Source organism: Microcaecilia unicolor, chromosome 1, assembly GCF_901765095.1.
Source record: "Microcaecilia unicolor chromosome 1, aMicUni1.1, whole genome shotgun sequence".
NCBI lineage: Eukaryota > Metazoa > Chordata > Amphibia > Gymnophiona > Siphonopidae > Microcaecilia > Microcaecilia unicolor.
In genome coordinates this window covers 663426885-663449089 of record NC_044031.1, presented here as the reverse complement: position 1 = coordinate 663449089, position 22205 = coordinate 663426885, and the positions used below count along the sequence as shown (strand labels likewise).

General features: G+C 40.1%; 1 protein-coding gene across 5 annotated transcripts in view; it reads left to right on the top strand.

The window, feature by feature from the left end:
- HMG20A (high mobility group 20A) overlaps positions 1 to 22205 on the top strand; it is a 175190-nt gene that overhangs the window by 106658 nt on the left and 46327 nt on the right. For 3 of the 5 annotated variants that reach the window (XM_030186933.1, XM_030186950.1, XM_030186959.1), the window contains exons 3-4: positions 1076 to 1223; positions 10260 to 10472. In XM_030186933.1, coding sequence (XP_030042793.1) covers positions 1076 to 1223; positions 10260 to 10472 — 361 coding nt within the window. The remainder of the gene's footprint in view (positions 1 to 1075; positions 1224 to 10259; positions 10473 to 22205) is intronic. The other 2 variants (XM_030186940.1, XM_030186968.1) reach the window with 2 other exon arrangements.

Below are 22205 nucleotides of genomic sequence, written 5' to 3'. Positions count from 1 at the left end.
TTCCTTTGTTAGGTTGTCCCAGTGCATTGGTGATTTTTAAATACTGTACTTTGCAAATATTTTCAGAATATCCACTGTAGCAGTTTGTTTCCATTGTTTTCAGTCAAATTTGTTGTTCATTTGTCACAGGAGGTCTATGGAGCTCTGTGTATTTTTCTTTTCAACATCATGTAATGTTGTGGTTAAAATGATAGTATTGACATCCTTGTGGCCAAGATTGCCCACCCCTGTCTTAGCCCTTCTGTTTTCTGTATTGGAACAAAATGTATATATGTTTATTTCTGTAAGATTCTTGATCCTGGGTTTATTTAATGTAGTTAAACTATTAGCAGTTTGAAAAATTAAGAGTCCCAATTCCTTTTACTCAAAATACTAAAAATAAAAAATGTACATGTTTAGAGTGGAGGAGTGGCCTAGTGGTTAGGGTGGTGGACTTTGGTCCTGGGGAACTGAGGAACTAAGTTTGATTCCCACTTCAGGCACAGGCAGCTCCTTGTGACTCTGGGCAAGTCACTTAACCCTCCATTGCCCCAGGTACAAATAAGTACCTGTATACAATATGTAAGCCGCATTGAGCCTGCCATGCGTGGGAAAGCGCGGGGTTCAAATGTAACAAAAAAAACAACTATTTACTCATATGTTGAAAGAACATAAATGAGAGGAAGAATAAGCATACTATTTTAGGGCCCTGTTTACTAAGCTGTGCTGTAGGCGCGCTAACGTTTTAGCGCATGCAAATGTAGAGACACCCATATATTCCTATCTAGCGTTAGCACACACTAAAAAGTTAGCGCGGCTTAGTAAGCAGGGCCCTTAGTATGTTTACTCTTCGTTTTGTATCAGATCTGTAGCCGTTTCCAGTAGGCAGACTTAAAGAACTCCTAGTATTCCAAAGAAGTGTGAAGCTGCTGGCGATTCCTGTTTTTCAAGTAATAAGCCAGCGGCTGAAAGGATGTGTGTCCTTTTATCTCTCAGGCTAGGTTGAGCTTTTCTAGTACCTTTAATACTCTTGTTTGTGGTTAGCTACTTCCACTACTGGCTTTCATGTACTGATAACAGCAAACTGATCCTACAGGGTATCTCATTGTGACGGCTCATACGATGCGATAGCCACACAGTCTGGCAACAAAACAGAGTTTGTGGAAGACCTATCTCAGGCCCAGCTCCTGCAAAATGAGTCGTCCAACACAGCGGAGAGCAGTGAGCAGAAGCAAGACAATGAGGTATGTACCACAAATGATCCACATTTGTAAACTATGGATTTTATTTATTTATTTTAAGTACTTGTAACCCACCTACCTGTGCACTAAGCGGTTTCCATAAAACATATATATGAAAATACAAAATAAAAATAACAAAAATACATCTTTATTAATATACATAACATAAAGTGCTGCCATCACAAACTTTCCAGCTCTACATTTTCTGATAACTCTGTAATTATTTTGAGTGTCAGTTTTTAAAAAAAATATAATTTACCCTGAATGATCACAATAAACCATAGTATAGCTCCATATCATTCATGTCACTATATACCATCAACATATACATTAAAGTAAATGTGATTCCTGCTCAGAAAAGTAACATGCATCAAAACAAATTGATGTCACTGTTCTCAATCATTGCACAAAGTCTTCCTATTTAGAATCCACAAGATAAATAGTTCAAAAAATAGCAGATTTCACTTATCATTGCATTTAGGGTACATTCAACAAGAGTCTTTTCTATTCATTCATTTAAATCCAGAGGATTACAGTCCATTTGTGCAGATGAGTCCAGTAAACATTTAAAATACCAACAGTCTTCACACTCCGCTATCCATATATGGAGATGAATAGAAGAGACTGTTGAATATGGTCTACATGCACAGATAATTGAAATCTGTTTTTTTGGACTGTAATCTTATGGAATGTATCTGTTGGTTGTGAAGCAATTGGCCCAACTATTCTAATTATTTCTCTTCCTCTCTGGTTACTTGTCATTTTAGATAGATGTATGTATATTCCCATACTTAAACCAATATCAGTTCCCCTCACCTTGTATCTTTTGTCCTGTTCCTTTCATGTTTTAAATTCTGTTATACAGCTGGCCACCACAACCTTCACTGGTGAACTATTTTTTCAGACTTTTTCATCTTTCCTTTTAATTCGTAAAAGCCCCATACTTAATCCAGCATTGTTGGTAAGACATGGAAGAGTAATCTTTGCAATTATTCAAACAGCACAACTAGTGAGATGGTTGTGATAAAACTTCCAAGTGAAATAAAAGCAGTGGGAAAGCCAGTTCAACCAAATTTTATTAGAAATAAAGGTATAAAAGAGTGATCCTGGGAAGCTGATCTTGAGCATTACCAGTGTGGGCTATACATACTATTATTAAGGAAGTGGTATGACTCATAAAGTGGTTGTGTATATCTGTAGGCCAGTTTTATTGACGCAGGCATTTATGTTCTGAAACATGTTGAGCTGGTGGACAGTTGTTAAGAAAAGGTCTGGACACATACATAATTAATTAAGAACCACCTTTTTATACCTTTATTTCTTGTTTTTGTTTTATTTAAATGAGAAGTATTTATTAAACATATGCCATGAGTGGGAAAGTACGGGGTATAAATGTAACAAAAAAAAAAAAAACCTAAAACACAGGCTATCATATTACAACATTTTAATGAAAGAACCCCAAAAACCAACGTAACAGATCCTCACAGATACAGACCACTCTTATTTTTATCAAATAGTTCTCATAAAGCAAATCCTTAAAAAAACAAAAATCACAGAAGAAAAAAGGAAAGGAGGGAAAAAGAGAGAAAGCTCAGCAAACTATACCAAGCTGGTGCACCAATGCACACAGAAAAGATAAAAATTAGAATAACTCTATTCACCCACAAAGTTCAAATTATGAACCAAGCCCCATATTTTTTTCCATTTAGCAAAGCTATATCATCTGATAGCAGTCAATTTCTCCAGTTTATAAACCCAATACAGTCATCTCTTTTATTCCTTTATATATATATATATATATATATATATATATATATATATTTTGACCCAAAGAAGTTTGACATCTGATAAACATATGTACAGTACTGTTTATTATACGTACAGTATACAGTCTCCGTTAACTGACGTTATACAGTCTCTGTTAACTGACGTTAGGCTTACTTGAAGTAATCAGTCATAGTTCTCTGTACGCTCTTGTGTCTGTGAGTTCAATAGACTACGTCTGCCAGACAGTAAAAACTGTCATAGCACTGACATTTCCAGTGGCCTCCAGATAGGCCCGCATGGTGTTGAGACTCTCCAGTGCTCTTGCAAAATTGACAGGAAACCTGAATTTCGTCAGCATGTGCCTTGCTGCTTATGTCATCATCTGTTTCATCATCAGCCGTTGCTTGCGTGTAGGCGCATGTCTCGACATCAGTGTTGTCGTCAGCTGTTTGTAGATCGTAATCAACAGCTACGTAGTGATGAAACTCCTCTTCAGTAACACCGGCTTGGATGTCAGTAGCCTGTTCATCTGTCGTGTTTGCAACAGCTGCATCTATTTCGTCCCTCTCCACATCCCTAACAAAGCTTGCCCGCTTGTAGCAGTTCACAATGGTTGCCTATGTAACATGATTCCAGGCTTCTTTCTGCATATGTAGGGAATTCAACAGTGATAGATTACGAGCCAGTTCAACAGCATGTTTATCCTTGCCAGTCTGGTCATCCATAACACTCATCAGACGACGTAGCACAAGAGCCCGATAATGTTGTTTGAAATTGGCTATTATGCCCTGATCCATAGGTTGGATCAGAGAGGTAGTGTTTGGTGACAGGAAGACCACCTTGACGTTAGACAGCCTGACATCATCACTGTGTGTAGCACAATTATCACAAAGCAACAAAATCTGACGCTTTTGTGCCGGCATTCTAGTGTGTAACTTCTTTAGCCACTGCTTCCAAATTTCCCCAGTCATCCATGAATTTGCGTTAGCCTCGTATGACACAGCAAGTCGCTTAACATTCTTGAAGCAATGGGGCTGTTTGCTCTTTCCAATGATGAGTGGTTCCAACTTCTCACACTCATCCATATTGCAGCAAAGGAGGATCGTCAGTCGGTCCTTCGACGTTTTACTTCCTGTAGTTTCAGCTTGTTTGAATGCAAGTGTTCCATCAGGAATCGCTCGCCAGTAGAGACAGTTTTCGTCAGCATTGAAAATGTCACGAGGTGCAAACTCATTCAAGATGGTAGGAAGAACTGAAACAACCCAATTTTCAGCACCAAAGTCATCAGCGTCTTGTTTCTCACCATGCTGTTTCTTGAATTTTATGTTCTTCTCCTTCCATCTTTCCAACCATCCAACAGTGGCTTTGAATTCAGTTAGTCGAAGACTTTCAGCTAGCTAATTAGCTTTCTCCATAAGCAGTGGACCACTGACAGGAAACTGACTGCTCTTGACATGAGAAAATCACCGAAGAAGAGCATCTTCTACAACCTCAGCTTTTCCCGCCCATTTACGGTTCCTGTGTGGATTTGTATTGTTTTGCCAGTCTTCCAGAAGCTGGTCTTTCTGCTTCAAGATATGTGAAATTTGACTGGGATTGACACCATATTCTTTAGCAATAGATGCTTGACTTTGTTTGTTTTCTAATTTTTTAAGAACTTCTATTCGTTTAGCCAGTGTTAAAGTCTTACAGTTGCGCGACGACAACGACTCCAGTGTACACTCTAACAACATTCTTTCGCTTATTCTGCCTGTGGCAGTTAACCAATGAGATTTCAAATTTACCGCCCCTTTGTCACGCATCAGTCGGCTTCCATATTCTGTGCGTGTGCTTATGCGGAGTCTTTCCTGCAGAGGAGCGGTCTTAAAAAATGCATATAAGTGAATCTTGCACTTATCAGTGGTGCGCTAAACCGAAGTGTGTCCCCATAGAAATTGATGGCGCCAAAAACGGGACTGAAGTACGGCATGCAGTTAAACAGAACATGCGCTTATCTGACATGCATTTAAATGGAGTGCATTGTGTGTGTGTGTATATATATATATATATATATATATATAGATATATATATAGATAGATAGATAGATAGATATAGATATATAGCTATAGATATAACCAGAAAGTGGTATTTATTAGTGCCAGTAGAGTACACATGTGCTCCCCATTTTGTTAAGCATCACAGGGCTCCAACTGCAATGATGCTGCGGTATTGGCTATAAGTGCACACAGCTGGTAATGGGACTTGTGGTATGGATTAAACAAAGTTTCTGTCTCTGCACAGACAGCATGGCGTGCAAAGCCAGACCCACAGTTTCCATGCATACAACACCAGTGGGGCATGGAGCAGTGGCAAGTACAGCAGTGTGGGCAGGTTGGGCCTTCTAGTCTTGGAAGCAGTGAAAGGAAAGTGTTTGGGGATGCAGTGAACATCCTCTGGTGAAATTTCTCTGGTATCTGCGAGTATAAACTTACCACATTTCATCCTTGATCATTTATTTGCTGGTAAATGTGGTTGAGCATTATAGATATGTACTTCTGTTCAAATGGTTTTGCATATTTCTTATAAAAGTTAACAAAATTATCAAAGAGAGATTTTTAAAAATGGACAAGCAAATACAAGTAAGAAGGTCACTTTTTAAAACTCTGTAACATAGTTTTAAACCGAAACCATAAATAGAAATGGCTTAGTAGTTATGGTATATGCTAACAGGCAGGAGACTGGGTCCATATGCATAAAACATAACTGCTTTTTATACTGGTTGTAGCCGGTTTAACGAGCACAGAGTTCAGCAAGACATGCACATAGGATTCCACGGGTTCTTTTCCTGTCACGGTAGCAGCTAACAGTAATTGTATGCAAAGTTATTTTAATGAGCTAATTACTATTCAAATGTGCGTCCTGAGTGATGCACAGTTGTTTTCCTAGCCATCCACAGACAGGACTGCCTGCTTTTAGGATGAAATTTTTACGGGTGGTCAGAAGCTGTCTGTACTGCTGTTTCTTTACCATTACAGCTGTATCTCTCCACTCCAGACATCACAGCGGAGACCCAGGCAAAGGTATCAGCCTGCTTATCCGACATTGCTGCCTGGATGTCCAACCGCCACCTGAAACTGAACATGTCCAAGACCGAACTTATCGTCTTTCCACCAAAACCCACTTCTCCTCTTCCTCCACTTTTTATCTCAGTTGATAACACCCTCATCCTCCCCGTCTCATCTGCCTGCAACCTTGGAGTCATCTTTGACTCCTCCCTCTCCTCTGCGCATATCCAGCAGATAGCCAAGACCTGTCGCTTCTTCCTCTTTAACATCAGCAAAATTCGCCCTTTCCTCTCTGAACACACCACCCGAACTCTCGTCCATGCTCTTATTACCTCTTGCCTTGACTACTGCAACTTACTCCTCACCGGCCTCCCACTTAGCCATCTATCCCCCCTTCAATCTGTTCAGAACTGTGCTGCACGTCTTATATTCCGCCAGAACCGATACACTCATATCACCCCTCTCCTCGGGTCACTTCACTGGCTTCCAATCAGATACCGCATTCTATTCAAGCTTCTCCTTCTTACCTACAAATGCACTCAATTTGCTGCCCCTCACTACCTCTCTACCCTCATCTCCCCTTACGTTCCCTCCCGTAACCTCCGTTCACAGGACAAATCCCTCCTCTCATTACCCTTCTCCACCACCGCCAACTCCAGGCTCCGTCCATTCTGCCTCGCCTCACCCTATGCTTGGAACAACCTTCCTGAGCCCTTACGCCAAGCCCCCTCCCTGCCCATCTTCAAGTCCTTGCTTAAAGCCCACCTCTTCAATGCTGCGTTCGGCACCTAACTCTTACTGTTCAGGAAATCAAGACTGCCCCAATTTGACTGCCCCTTTCGGACTGACTGTTCACTTGTCTTTTAGATTGTAAGCTCTTTGAGCATGGACTGTCCCTCTATGTTAAATTGTACAGCGCTGCGTAACCCTAGTAGCGCTTTAGAAATGTTAAATAGTAGTAGTAGTAGTGAAATAGCACCTGCCTGAATGGCTGAGGAGAGCTGCGGCATCTGTAGAGCCCCCCCTCGCCGAGCATGCACACATGTAGCCCTTCGCTCTCTCCTTCGCCTTGCTTCCCTCCCTGCTGGCTCCCTGTCTGTAGTGCTGCTGAGGGTCAGATCATATTTGTTTATTTATTTATTTATTTATTGTATGGCATTTGTATCCCACATTATCCCACCTCTTTGCAGGCTCAATGTGGCTTACATTTCGCCATGGATACTGGAAGTAGCATTGAGTATACATTTGGTTTACAGAGGGTTTTGTGTATAAAATAATGAGTGGAATGGATCGGGTGGATGTGAAGCGACTGTTCACGCTATCCAAAAATACTAGGACTAGAGGGCATGAGTTGAAGCTACAGTGTGGTAAATTTAAAACGAATCGGAGAAAATTTTTCTTCACCCAACGTGTAATTAGACTCTGGAATTCATTGCCGGAGAACGTGGTACGGGCGGTTAGCTTGACGGAGTTTAAAAAGGGGTTAGATAGATTCCTAAAGGACAAGTCCATAGACCGCTATTAAATGGACTTGGAAAAATTCCGCATTTTTAGGTATAACTTGTCTGGAATGTTTTTACGTTTGGGGAGCGTGCCAGGTGCCCTTGACCTGGATTGGCCACTGTCGGTGACAGGATGCTGGGCTAGATGGACCTTTGGTCTTTCCCAGTATGGCACTACTTATGTACTTATGTACTTATGGTAGTACGATAAATGAGGGCGTTAGAGCAGAAAGACATTATAACACATTATAAGACAGTCTAGAAGTTTTAAGACTATACAGTTACACATGTTGAATTATATAGTTACACATGCTGATCTTTGTGATATATCTTGTCGAAAAGATAGGTTTTCAATAGTTTGCGGAAATTGGTCAATTCATAGACCGTTTTCAGGTTACGTGGCAGCGCGTTCCAAAGTTGCATGCTCGTATAAGAAAAGGTAGATGCATGCATTGATTTGTATTTCAGATCCTAGCATTTGGGAGGATGTAAATTAAGGAATGTGCGAGAGGATCTTTTTGCGTTCCTGGGTGGTAGGTCTATCAGGTCTGACATATAGGCTGGGGCATCACCGTGGATGATCTTGTGGACCAGGGTGCAGAGTTTGAACGTGATACGTTCCTTTAGTGGGAGCCAGTGTAATTTTTCCCGCAAGGATTTCGCGCTTTCATATTTTGGTGTGCCAAATATTAGTCTGGCTGCTGTATTCTGAGCTGTCTGGAGTTTTTTTAAGTATTTGTTCTTTACAGCCAGCGTAAAGTGAGTTGCAGTAATCCAGATGACTAAGTACCAATGATTGTATCAGATTGCGAAAGACAGTTCTTGGAAAAAATGGTCTGACTCTTTTTAGTTTCCAAATTGCATGAAACATCTTTTTAGTAGTGTTATTTGCGTGGTTCTCAAGTGTTAGGTGTCGATCAATTGTGACACCAAGGATTTTTAGGGAATCCGAGACTGGTAAATTTAGTTTAGGTGTGTTGATGGTGGTAAATTTATCCTTGTTGTATTGCGAGGTTAGTACCAAACATTGGGTTTTCTCTGCATTGAGTTTCAACTGGAAAGCATCTGCCCAGGAATTCATAGTATGTAGGCTTTGTTTGATTTCATTGGAGATTTCCCTTAGATCTTGTTTGAATGGGATGAAGATCGTTACGTCATCAGCGTATATGTGTGGGTTTAGGTTCTGATTCGATAGTAGTTTGGCCAAGGGTGTCATATTGGGCAGGTCTGGCTGTAGGAAAGTGTTCCTTGCACCAGAGAAGACAGCTGGCTGCTATTTAAAAAAGAAAACAAAAGTTTGAAAACAAAAAAAAGTTATACACTGCTTTCATACATGCAGCTTATATGCATGTATGAAAGACTTCTGTAGCATGTTCAGGGCAGCCACACTTGGTGACTGTCTGTTCTATACATGCTCAGGTGACCAATTGGCTTCCCCCCTGCTGAGCTGCTCACTGTTCTTGCAAGCAGCTCATTTGCATCCCATTTCTTTTAAGCATCCCTTGCTATTTCCAACTCTGTCATTTGTACCAAGGCGGAAATTAGCAATTGGTGCTTTACCGGGACTTTGGTGCATCTCCCTCTGGGTTTGCTTCCTGAATCTAACTTCTGCTTCTTAGGTCATTTGAAGTTGAATATGTTGTGGAAATAGCATTCACAGCCCATGGTGACACCTAGGAAGCAATTCTGTAAAGCGCGCTAAAAGTTAGGTATCCAGTCTAGGTACTAAGCTAGTATTCTATAATGGCAAATTTTTGCACCTAATCAATTATAGAATATTAGCATAAGTCGGCAGTTATATTTAAGTGCTACACTACACCTGCTCTACGTCTGTTATAAAGGGGCATGCCTAAATGCAGCAGTTAGGTGCCTAACTGATAGTTTCAATAAAATCTGTACAGTTGAACTGTTCACTGTTGAACTGTTAAGTACCTGATCTGCTCATGAACCACCCTGGCACTAACTGGACAGTGCAGGCAGTCAGAAACTAAACCGCTTTGAATATTGGGAGATTTGCTTTCATATTTTCAGGAGAGTTAAATTTCTAAACAAAGGCTGTATGGATGGTTACAAATTCAGAATTATTGGGGAATGGGAGGTTAAAAATGTTGATGTTTCTGTCATACAGTATTCAGAGATCTTTATCATTTAAATGAACCCGTTTTCATAATTACTGAATGAAGGCTTTATTGTGCAAGAGAAAGGCCATACACAACTGTGGTGTTTACTCAAGTCTGCCATGTTTCTGATCCATTTTATTCCAGTACTAAATTTCAGCCAGTCTTCCTAAGTTCTGGATTGCACCATTCCCTGCTGTTCCTTTAACAAGGTCTCCATAATACTCTGCTAGTAATCCTAACTTGTAGTACATATTATTAGGAGCACCACTCTGATCTCTGCCAGTATACATTATTATTGACCTTCATCGCCTTTTTCAGTTCTGTCGTTATAAATCCCTATATAAGTTACGACAGGGCACCCAATCTCAAATTACATTTTGCCATGTTGTTACAGTGGTAGGACCCTGCTCATGGCACCCAGTCTTCACTCGATAGTTGTTCCTTTTAGTACAGATCAAGCTAGAGATCCTTGAGATTTCTGCCTTCTAAAGTCAGTGTTGACTGATTCCTGAAACGTGGTTATGTTATGCATTGTGTCCTACAAGATTTAGATGACATCAGGATCAATTTAGTTGTAATAAATTTTTTTCCTTCTCACTTTATAGCAAAGACGTAGACGCAGTGGCTGGTCCAAAGGGAGAAAGAGGAAGAAGCCTCCACGGGACAGTAATGCCCCAAAAGCTCCTCTCACAGGTTATGTGCGCTTCATGAATGAGCGGAGAGAACAGCTGCGAGCAGAGAGGCCTGAGGCCCCTTTCCCAGAAATCACCAGGATGCTGGGCAGCGAGTGGAGTAAATTGCCTTCTGAGGAGAAGCAGGTAGTGCTTTCCTTACCAGATTCCATTAGGGTTTTGTATATGATAAGCAGGCCTCATTAGCTTCCAGTACGTGCACACTGATCCTTGAAAGGTCTTAAGAGGGGCAGAACAAAGGAAGCTGAGAGTGCTTTCCATGAAAGGCTTAGGAAGCAAATCTAAAATGTTTTCTTTCTTCCAAGTAAGTATTTCACTCCCGGAGGGAGTGTGCAAGAGAAAAGCACAGCGGTTAGCAGGCCTTTGTTGCCACTGTTTGCACGTCAAGCAGTTGTGTCTGAATGCCTTAGCAGCAGTTGTTATACAGTGAACCTCGCTACACACTGAATGGTTCTAGAGAATTGTTGCATATTCTCTGTTGACTGCCCTACAGGTTTTCAATTTATAACATATAAATTAGGTATTGTAGAGCATCTGGCTGTTTATCACCACCATTTCCAGGAATTGTAAAAGGGAATTCCACAGCCAAGAGGTCTGGCTGCATGAGTAGCAACAAACAGAAAACCAAGAAATTCTTTCTTTTTGTGGAGCCTTTATATTTGGTAGTAGAGCTTGGAATAGTTATTTTCAATTGTAAGTTATCAAAAAGCTTACAGATACTGTAAATTACAAGAGAAATGTTCTATAAGAGAAGGTAGAATGAAAAGTTTGGTTGCTTTTTTAAAATAACATCTGAAAATTATTACTACTACTTATCATTTCTTTAGTGCTACTAGACGTACACAGCGCTGTACTCTTGAACATGAAGAGACAGTCCCTGCTCAAAAGAACTTACAATAATCAGGACAGACAAACAGGACAATAAGGGATAAGGGAATTACTAAGGTGGGAATGATAAAACATACATGGGTACTGTACAAGTGAATAGGGGTTAGGAGTTAAAAGCAGTATCAAAAAGGTGAGCTTTTAGCCTATATTTGAAGACGGCCAGAGATAGAGCTTGATGTACTGGCTCAGGAAGTCTATTCCAGGCATATGATGCAGCAAGATAAAAGGAACGGAGTCTGGAGTTCGCAGTGAAGGAGAAGGGTACAGATAAGAGAGATTTACCCAATGAGTGGAGTTCCCGGGGAAGAGTGTAGGGAAAGATAAGAGTGAAGAGCTACTGAGGAGCTGCAGAGTGAAGGCACTTCTAAGTTAATAAGAGGAGTTTGAACTGTATGCGGAAGTGAATAGGGAGCCAGTGACGTGACTTGAGGAGAGGGCTAAAATGAGCATAGCGACACTAGCGGAATATAAGTCGTGCGGCAGAATTTAGAACAGATTGAAAGGGAGAGAGATGGCTTAGTGGGAGCCATGTTAGAAGCAATTTGCAGTAGTCTAAGCGAGAGGTGATAAGAGTGTGGATAAGGGTTTTGGTAGTGTGGTCAGAAAGGAAAGGATGAATGTTGGTGATATTATAGAGAAAGAAATGACAGGTTTTAGCAGTCTGTTGGATATGTGCAAAGAAAGAGAGAGAAGATCAAAAGATAACCCCAAGGTTATGAGCTGATGAGACGGAGAGAATGAGAGTGTTATCCATAGAGACAGAGGATGGGAGAAAAGGAGAGGTGGGTTTAGGGGGAAAGATAAGAAGCTCAGTCAGTTGTGGTCATGTTTAGTTTCAGATGGTGGTGAGACATCCAGGCAGTGGGCAGGCTGATGCTGATACTTGGGTCTGGATTCCTGCTGAAATTTCTGGTTGTGGAGAGGTAGATCTGGGAGTCAGTAGCATAATGGTGATATTGAAAACCATGGTATGAGAACAGAGCACCAAGGGAAGAAGTATAGATGGGGAAAAGAAGAGGTCCCAACACAGAGCCCTGGCTCCCTATCCGTTTCCACATTCAATTCAAACTTCTCTTATTGACCTATAAGTGCATTCACTCTGCCGCTCCCCGGTACCTCTCCACTCTTGTCTCTCCCTACGCCCCCCCTCGGGTACTCCGTTCTGTTGATAAATCTCTCTTATTTTATTTATTTATTTATACCCCGCTCTTTCCCGCTCGATAGCAGGTTCAGTGCGGCTTACAAGGTATGTCCCCTTCTCCTCTATTGCTAATTCCAGACTCTGTTCTTTTTATCTTGCTGCACCTCACACCTGGAATAAACTTCCCGAGCCTGTACATCTAGCCCCCTCTTTGGCTGTTTTCAAGTCCAAACTTAAAGCCCACCTCTTTACCACTGCTTTTGACTCCTACCACTGCTCATTTGCCCTGTTCTTTTTATCCTCACCTCTTTATTCCCTTATCCTTAATTGTTCTGTCTGTCTTATCTAGATTGTAAGCTCTTTGAGCAGGGACTGTCTTTTCATGTATGGTGTACAGCACTGCGTATGCCTTGTAGCGCTATAGAAATGATAAGTAGTAGTAGTAGTAGTATACCAACTGATAGATAGAAGTGGAGGAGGATCCACCACAGTTTACACTAAAAGTACGATGGGAGAGATAAGTAGGAAACCAGGAAAGAACAGAGCCCTGAAATCCAAGTGAGGGCAATGTATCAAGGAGCAGGTGGTAAAAATGTGTGGAGTTTGTTTTACAATAATCATAGTCTAAAGCTATGGGGGAAAACCTGTTTGAAATTTTAACTTGGAACATCATGAATCTGTGGTCAAACTGCTAAATCTTTCCAAGCTCTCTTGTGGGCCCAGAGCAAGAAAAGAGTTGAAAGTTAGATCCCTAGAGAAACAAGCAGATGCAGTTGTGCCAAACATACACATATACCTCAAAGTGTCATTCATCAAAGCTTCACATATTCTATAGTTGGAGACATTGGAAGAACATATGTGATTGGTTCATTCCATATTTTACTGTCTAGTTTTCTGTCTCCTTGCAGAATATCTAGGAAGTATGAAAACAGACAGCAGTAACAGTGCAAGGGAGTAGATGATCGTAATAATTTAAAGGGAATGATATATGTTTCCTAGTTTACCATACTATTCAAAGCCAGGATTTACTTCTTGTAGGATTTAGAGTTGTGCTGCTTTCCTTTGTATTTTATTTATAGAACGTCACATAGTTCAAAGGTAATAAATGCCTGGTCAACATCATAATCTGGGAAACTCTGTCATGCCTGTGGTCCCAAGTATGCTTAGGACTCCATGAAACAATGGAAGATCATTCTTGAAGCTATGCATGTTGTGTTCAGAGCTGTATGAGTAAGTGAGGGCTTGAATCCAGCCTATGCTCATGATTTGGTTAATTTATCCTTTAGAACTAGCTAGGTTATACATACTCGTTAATTGCAAGGCCTCTCTTGAGCCAGGAGTCTGTTCCTGCTTCTTTGTACTTAAAGCTCAGTTGAAATTAGGGTAGTGCTCTGGCACAATATATCTTCATTTGCAACCAAAATATTTGTAACATAACTAGTGTGGCCATTTCATTAACAGTCCTGGTTTAGAGCCATGTAGCTGTATGCCTTCCAGAACTCTCAAGTTATGGTCCTTGAATCCAGCCACTAGGCAGTGACCATAAGTGACCCCCCCCCTCCACTCCCCACCTCTGTAGCATCCTCATTAAACCCAAGGAATAGACGATCCAACTCCGGGATTGAATTAGGGACCTTCTGAATGGCAATGCCAGGATTCTTCTAGCAGGAAATAAAATCTCTCTGCCCCTGTGAGAACACAGAGAGCTGTAGGATAAAGAGAGAGGCTGATTCATGTACGCATTGAAAAGGATGAGCAGGTAGCCCAAAATAGGTGAAGTGATTCTGAGTTGTAAATTCTATATTTCAGGTTTTTGCTTATGAATTTCTGCAATTTAAAATCTTCCGTGCATGTGTGTTTTATTATCAGTAAGGTTAATTATTTTATGTTCGACCTGTAACTGTTTGTGCAGATGACATACATGTCACAGTAGTGCAATGATATACATTTTACAAAGTAAACAGATTTTTTTTAAATATTAGTATTCTTAGTATTCATGACAAACACAGAATCTGAGTCTGTGCCACACATTCATGAGGGGAGACCAGTGGAGCCAGACAAGTGAGAGAATGATATTGTCTCCATCACAAAAACAAAAGGCCAGCAAAGCTGGTGAATGTGAATAAGCCTGAAAATCCAATTTCATGAATACTGCTTTTTTAAGAATAGCATTTGTGTTATTTTTGATCCATATGCATGAGCTGAGCTAAGCAACAGTTTTGGCTGTAGACATAGTTTTAGACCCTCCAGGTTTGTTGTAGTTTTCTGTGTTTCCACCCCTCTCCAAATAATAGGTGATGAAAAACATGAAGAATGTTTTCCTATGTGGCTTCTTCTATTGTTATAGCAGATACAAAAGATATCAAAATGGACTTTCTGTGCTGAAAAAGAAAAAAAGCAAAATATTGACCGTTATTCTGATGCCTCTGATAAGACTGGTGAGACCTCATTTACAGTACTATGTACAATTTTAGACACCATACGTTCATAAAGATATAAACAGGATGGAGTCAGTTCAGAAGGTGGCTACTAAAATGATCAGTGGTCTTCATCATAAAGTGTATGGGGACAGACAAAGATCTCAGTATGTATACTTTAAAGGAAAGGTGGAAGAGAGGCGATATGGTAGAGACGTTTCAATCTCTGTGGCATAAATTCACAGGAGTCGTCTCTTTAGTTATGCATTTTTGTATCCTACTATTATCCAAAAGCAGGTAAGGAGTCGTCTCTTTATTTATGCATTTTTGTATCCAACTATTATCCAAAAGCAGGTTTGGGGTCAATGTGGCTTACAATAGACGAATGTACAATATTGTGTTGCTGTCACAGGGTAGTGTTTTGCAGTCACAGAGTGGAATGTGACATTGTTATCCTATGGATTTAGTTATAAAATAATTTTCAGCTTTCAATTGAAAGGAAGCTCTGGACTGAGGTCACAGGATGAAGGTGAAAGGGGACAGACTCAAAACTAAACCTGAGAAAATACTTCATAGAAAGAATAGTGAATTCATGGAACGCCTCCCAGAGGAGGTGGTGGAGACAAAATTTGTATCTGAATTCAAGCAAGCTTGGGACACGTATATAGGATCTCTAACGGAATGAAAGGGAAAGTAGATAGCTTGGACGAGCAGACTGGATAGGCCTTTTGATCTTTGTCTGCCTTCATTTTTCTTTGTTTCTATTTAGTGTGTAACCCCTGGAGTAATTTTATAAAAACCCTTTTATGCACATAAAGCAGGGTTGTATGCATGAAAAAAGTTTTTAAAATTACACCTTTAGTATATTTCTCATACTCTGAATTCATCCTAGAAGGAAGTAATGAAATATTCCAGAAGGCAGAAAGTAGACTTAGGGGTATTGTCAGGAAATTCTTTTTCACAGAGAGGGTAGTCTATGCCTGGAATGCCCTCCCCAGCGAGGTGCTGATGGAGACAAAAACGGTTACAGAATTGAAAAAGGCATGGGATGAACACAGAGGATCTGGATGGTACAAAAAACAGAACTTAAATGACTTCGTGTGTGTTATGTCGAGTAGTGTTTAGATGGTGACTCCGGCTGTGAAGAACTAAGGCCCATGCCAGGCAGACTTGTATGGCCTGTGTCCCATATATGGCAGAGACAGTTTGGGATGGCTTCAGTGTGCTTTGACAGCAACTCCAGTAGTTGGAATGTAAAGGATAGTGCCAGGTGGACTTCTATGGTCTATGTCCTAGAAATACAAAAGAAAGATCAGGCTCAAGTATTAGCAAACCGGAGACGATATTTCTTCACTCAACATGTAATTAAAAGCTGGAATTTGTTGCTAGAGAATGTGGTAAAAGCAATTAGTTTATCAAGGTTTAAAAAAGGTTTGGATAATTTCCTAAAAAAAGTCCATAATTATTAAAATGGACTTGGGAAAATCCACAGCTTATTTCTAGGATAAACAACATAAAATCTGTTTTACTGTTCTGGGATCTTGCCAGGTGCTTGTGACCTGGAATGGCTACTGTTGGAAGCAGGATGCTGGGCTTGATGAACCTTCAGTCAGCCCCAGTATGGCAACGCTTATGTTCTTATGTCACCTTCATTATTGGTTTGATCATGAATTGATAATGAGTATGACTGTTGGGCAGACTGGATGGGACCATTCAAGTCTTTATCTGCCGTCATCTACTATGTTAGGTTAGTGGACACAAAGGGAGCAAACGGTATAACAAAATTTAGTACATAAAGTACTGAGTAAGTAGAACCTTTTAGTTCTGGAGTGCGGTGATATGACACCTCATATGACCAGGCCTTCTGATTATGCAACAGAGAAGCATTTTGAAAAAGTAAATATTATAATATAATGCTTTCTAACCATATATCGGGTGCAATTAAATATTTAAACTCCACTAATCATAAGGAAAAACGTTGCTCCCAGGGCTATGACTCGAGATTTCAATGCCAGCCAGGCCTTCCTTCTGAGTTGCGTAGCCCTGGAAACATCTGGAAAGACGTTAATCTTCTCCCCACGAAAGCTCACATCATTCTTCCTAAAGAATAATTTCAAAATCATAAGTTTATCTTGTTCATTCACAAATGTATCCGACAAGGTAACTCTTGTACTAATAACATCTTCTGTATCTTCTAAGAAAGCTGTTAAGTCAACCTCAAGTGTTACTAAATGATCAACCCCTTGTTCATTTAATTGGAGCTTCTTTTTATCAGGTAAATGAAAGCAATTAACCAATGAAAATTTCTCAGATGTTGGTAAGTTCAGAATTTCCTTGAGGTACTTGCTCAGGAGAATTTCTGGAGATAATAAATTAATTCTAGGAAATTTCAAGAATCACAGGTTACAAACTCTTCTGGGCATTTTCAGTCATTTCTATTTTTAAATGAATTGCATGAGAATCATTCAGATTCAAGACTGAAGCAGTTTTCAGAGCTGAAACCTGAGACAGACAGACATATCTAATGACTTAGTATCTACGTTAACAAATTTGTCTACTACTTCCTTAGAAAAGGAAACAGACTGAGAAACAATAGACGTCAATATCTCCTCTATATGAGAATTAAGGTCCCAAAGATCTTGTAAGGTAACTTCTTGGACAGGACCTGAGCCATTGGGCAATGCCTGAGAATCATCAAACTTTATTAAAGCAGGCAAAGGTTCAAAGGAAAGTTTACCAGTTCTATACCTCTAGGCTGCCCCTCAGGTAGCATAGAAACCACATGGGATTCCACTGTCCTTGGAAGAGTCAGTGGAGGAGGTGGAATTCGTTCAGGGTAACTCCGAGATATTGTTTGTTTTCCCCTTTTTAACCTGATTGTTCATTATATCATCTGTGTTCTATATATATTACCAATTGTATCTGCACTCTGAAGTGGCATAAGTCATGACGGATAATTGTAAGCCACATTGAGCCTGAAAATAGGTGGGAAAATGTGGGATACAAATGCAATAAATAAATAATACTGGAGTAACAGAGACACCAGGAGAACCTGATACTAAATGTTTGTCCATAGGCCCCACAGTAGTGGGAGTGGAAACTTTCACCTTCGCTTTCCGTTTTCCCCATCCTAATTCAGAAGGAAGGGAGAAAAAACAAAGTCCAAATATACCTTGAAGCTCCTCGTTGCACCAAGGATGCGGCTTCAAGTAGCGAATGGAAGAAGCCCTGGATGACATCGCGGGGCGTCTCAACTGAAGGAAAGCGGCACCGGGAAATTCACACCGTTACTTGCCACAGATGATGAAAGGCTTCTGGACTCCAAGTAAACGCCACCACTGCATCTCTTCCTCTGAAGTCTCTCTGAAGCACTGGCTTCTAATTACGAAGGGAAGATGCCCCGGATGACGGCACAGGGCATCTCAACTGGAGACTGAAGGAAAGTGGCATCAGGAAATCCACACCACTATCTGCCACAGATGATGAAAGGCTTCTGGACTCCAAATAAGCACCACCACAGCAGCTCCTCCTCCCTTGGTTTCTTACTTATTTGACTTTATTTTTTTTCTAATAGTTTTCAGTTTTAGATTTTATATTTTATCTGCAAAGCCAATGAAAATATTTTCTCCAAGAGTTCTGCATATTCTGATTTCATTAATTTCTGCTAGCAATCAAAAGAATGAGTTATGATAAAAATGTGATGATTATTCCAGTTTATGGTGAGTTTAGTTTTTCCCCTGACTAGTGGGTTACAGGGTCATAAGCCATCATTTCCAAGTGCTTTGGGGGTTTTCTCTTATCATTTAACCTCCCTTTCCCATGTAACCCAGTCATTACAGCAGTAGTCCTTGGACAGTGGTTAGACTGCAGATCTTTCAGGAACCCGGTACATATGCACCCTAAATCTGACCACTAGGAGGTAGATATGGTGGTGGTGAGATGTTGTTTTTGTTTTTTTATTGTCTGCCACCAGCTTTATGCCCGGATACTTAGTGCCATATCCAGGCTCTGAGACTGAATATGTAGGCATATGCATCAGGATAAAACTTAGCCGCTTAAGTGTGATATTTAGCACATAACCAGCTAAGAAGAACCGCATAAAGATAGGACTGTGTTTTATATCCCAATTTAAGTCCCAATGCCCACAGAATAGCCAGTTTTGGTTTGGGGGCTAACCTGGCATTTTCAGTGTCACTGTCTGGTTAAGTGCTGCTAAATATAGCCAGTTAGCCCAAGACAAGCACTTTAAACAGCCAGGAGCCATTTCAGGCTGTTCATATTGCTTTGAATATCAACCTCTAGGAGTTTGCTCTACATTGAATGAGACACTCTTCCCTCAGGGAATGTGAGCATCACTTCTGCAGCATTCTCAACCCTTGAAAGCCTGAGGTTCGCAGGCTAGGTAGTATCAAATGCATGTTTCTTGCAAGGCAGTATAACCGAGTCAGTCATTAATTAATTCAGTGTCTGTAGCGTGTGTTCTGATTGGCCTGAAAGACAAAGGAGCAGGAAGAAACTTCTGCCAAAAATAAAGTTGAAATGATGTATTCCAAGTATGGAATACAGCTTCATTTGGTAAATTAAATCATGAAACTTGTTATTTTCACAATTTCTGTAGGTTCTGTTTTTAACTGGTTCTCTTCTCGTGTGAAGGGAAGGAGCCAGAAGGTCTTTGTGAATAATACATTCAGTGACAGCTACCCATTATTATCTGGGGTTCTACAAGACTCGGCACTTTCTGCCATGTTTTTTTTAACATTTATCTGGCTCCTATTTGTAGGTTGTTTTTAAGGCCAGGATCTTGTACTACATCTGTGCCAATAACATTTAGGGTTTCTTTTTTCCAGTCAGAGATACTTTTGAAGAGGTTTTCTCAGTATTTGACTTAGCCAGCAATTTATGAGTCATCCAAGCATTGATCTATTAATATTAGCAAAACTGAAGTCATAGTTTGTAGGAAAAGGGAAAGTTAATCTTCCTCCTCTTCTATGTTTCTAAACTAGAATTGATGATCCAGTGGTTTCCATGACATCAGAAGTGAGAAGTTTAGATATGATTTTAGATGTCTCCATTTTCATGAAACCACAGATAAGAGAGATGATGAAAAGCTCTGTTTTTAGATTGTGGTTGGGTAGAAGACTGAAGAATATTTTAGACCACGATGATTTTACTGATCTGCAAGCCATGGTTTTAACTAGACTTGATTGCTATACTTATATTCAGGCCTTCCAAGTGTGTGAATGAAGTCACTGCAAATAGTTGAAAACACTGCAGCCAAAATTTTGCTGGGAGCAGGGAGATTTGAGCATATTACACCTGTGCTTGCACCTTTACCCAGGTTACCAGTGTATTTTTGCATCAGATTTAGGGAGGAAGTTATCAACGTGGGCTACAATTAAGGCATTATTTTACTGTTAGTTATTAGCAACTAGATTTTAGTGCATAAAACAGGACTTGTGCTAAAAAAGCATGAGTTAATGGTAAAACAGCACATCATAATGGTAGCCCATATTGATAGCCACACCCCTTAAAGTGTTAACTGTAAAAGATTGTCAAGGCCATTGAGGCTCCCCAGTATATCAGCACCATTTTAAGAGTAAGCAAACTAGCCAGATCTTTGCATTCAGAGGGGGCATTTACAATTGCCTGCCTTTCTGATTATAATAGCTTATCTCTGGCATTGAGTTTGATAAAGAATACTGTGAATTTTAGGGAACAGTAGATAAAATTAGTTTTTGGTCAGTCCTTTGGCAGGGACAAATAGAAGATTGATTAAGAGAGGCTCGGGATACCTGGATGAAAGGAATCTATGTGATGTTATATGGCAGTCATCATTTGTCAAGTGATTATTTATTATATATTCTATTTGTGTGGTTTTATAATATGGATTTCTTTGTCTAGGTTTTTATTTATTTATTATGTTGAGGATGTTTTGGAGGGGAAATGTGTCAACATTTTGGAGAATATATTGTGAAGGGATCACAAGGTTCTTCTCTCATCAGTTTTGTTCAATCTTATTTTCTTTAGCTGATATCTGTCCATTTCTTGTATTTGACCTATCGTTAGCGCATGCTAATTTTTAGCAAGCGTACAGCGCGACTTAGTAAACAGGGTCCTAGGTTTTGTACCTGAGGCAATAGTGGGTTGACTTGCCCAGGGTCACAAAGAGCTGCAGTGGGAATCAAACCCAGTATCCCTGGTTCTTAGCCCATGACACTAACCATTAAGCTACTCCTCCGCTCCCCTTCCTGTCTCTTGAGTTTGCTTTTATGTTCTGCCACATGGCGGGCAGTGCAGCAAGCCTTGAAACAGGAAATTCAAACAGGGATAGATAAGAATCCACGTAGCTAAAATGATGGGAAAATGTTTCTGTATCTTTCTGCCACATTTTCTTGGTCTCGGACTGCATTTCTCAGTTCTTGAGGATCTTTTTTCTCTCTCTCCATGTTATTCACAGAGTAATTGCTTGAGACTGATACCTGTATGATTAATGCCATTCTAGTGTTGTTCTCTTTTACCAATATGTCCGGTTTGCTCACATCAAACTTTTTATCAGTCAGGATGAGGATGTCCCAAGTGATCATAACCTCTTTATTTTCCACAATTCTCCTAGGGTTTTGATCCCAGTACTTTTCCAGTACAATGATGTAATGTTTACAAAGTTTCCAATGGATGAGACATGCCACCTTGTGCTTTTCTGCATAAACCAAATATTTCCCAGTGTATTGAGTCACAGGCTTAATTAAAAAGAATTTTCAAGCACACCTAGATAGGTTACCTGTACATGTAACAGCATATAAACTCCAGAAGGAAGCTCTCTATGATATAATGCAAGAGCAGTGGTGAGTGTTAGTATAAATCCAGGTTTAGGAATGAGATTCATTACTGACATATGTGTAAAATTAATAGTCACCCGAATCTTAAGAACATTGGGAGAAAACAGATTAATATTTCAGAAAATCTTGCTCAACTATGTTTCAAGGAAAAAAAAAAGCAGGGAATCAATAAACTATTTGCCAGTTACCAAATCAGAAAATCTATGGAGAAAAAAGACTTTAGTAACACTTTATTCCTATGTAAGAGAAGGAATTATTAAAGGGTACATAACTGGTCAAAAAAACCTCAACAAATTCAGGGGTCCTTTTACTTTGCTGCGGTAAAAGGTGCCCTACAGTGGCATTAGCGCGTGGATTTGCCACGTCCCAAAGCCCCCTTTTACCGCAGCAGGTATTTTCTTTTTAAAAAAGGAATTGCCATTCGACCATTTCCTGGGGTAGCCCTTACCACCACCTATTTAGGAGGCGGAAAGGGCTCCCACACTAACCTGGCGGTAACTGGGCAGCAATTACTGCCATTTAAGTTGTGGATGCCCAGAATATATATATATATATATATATATATATATATATATAT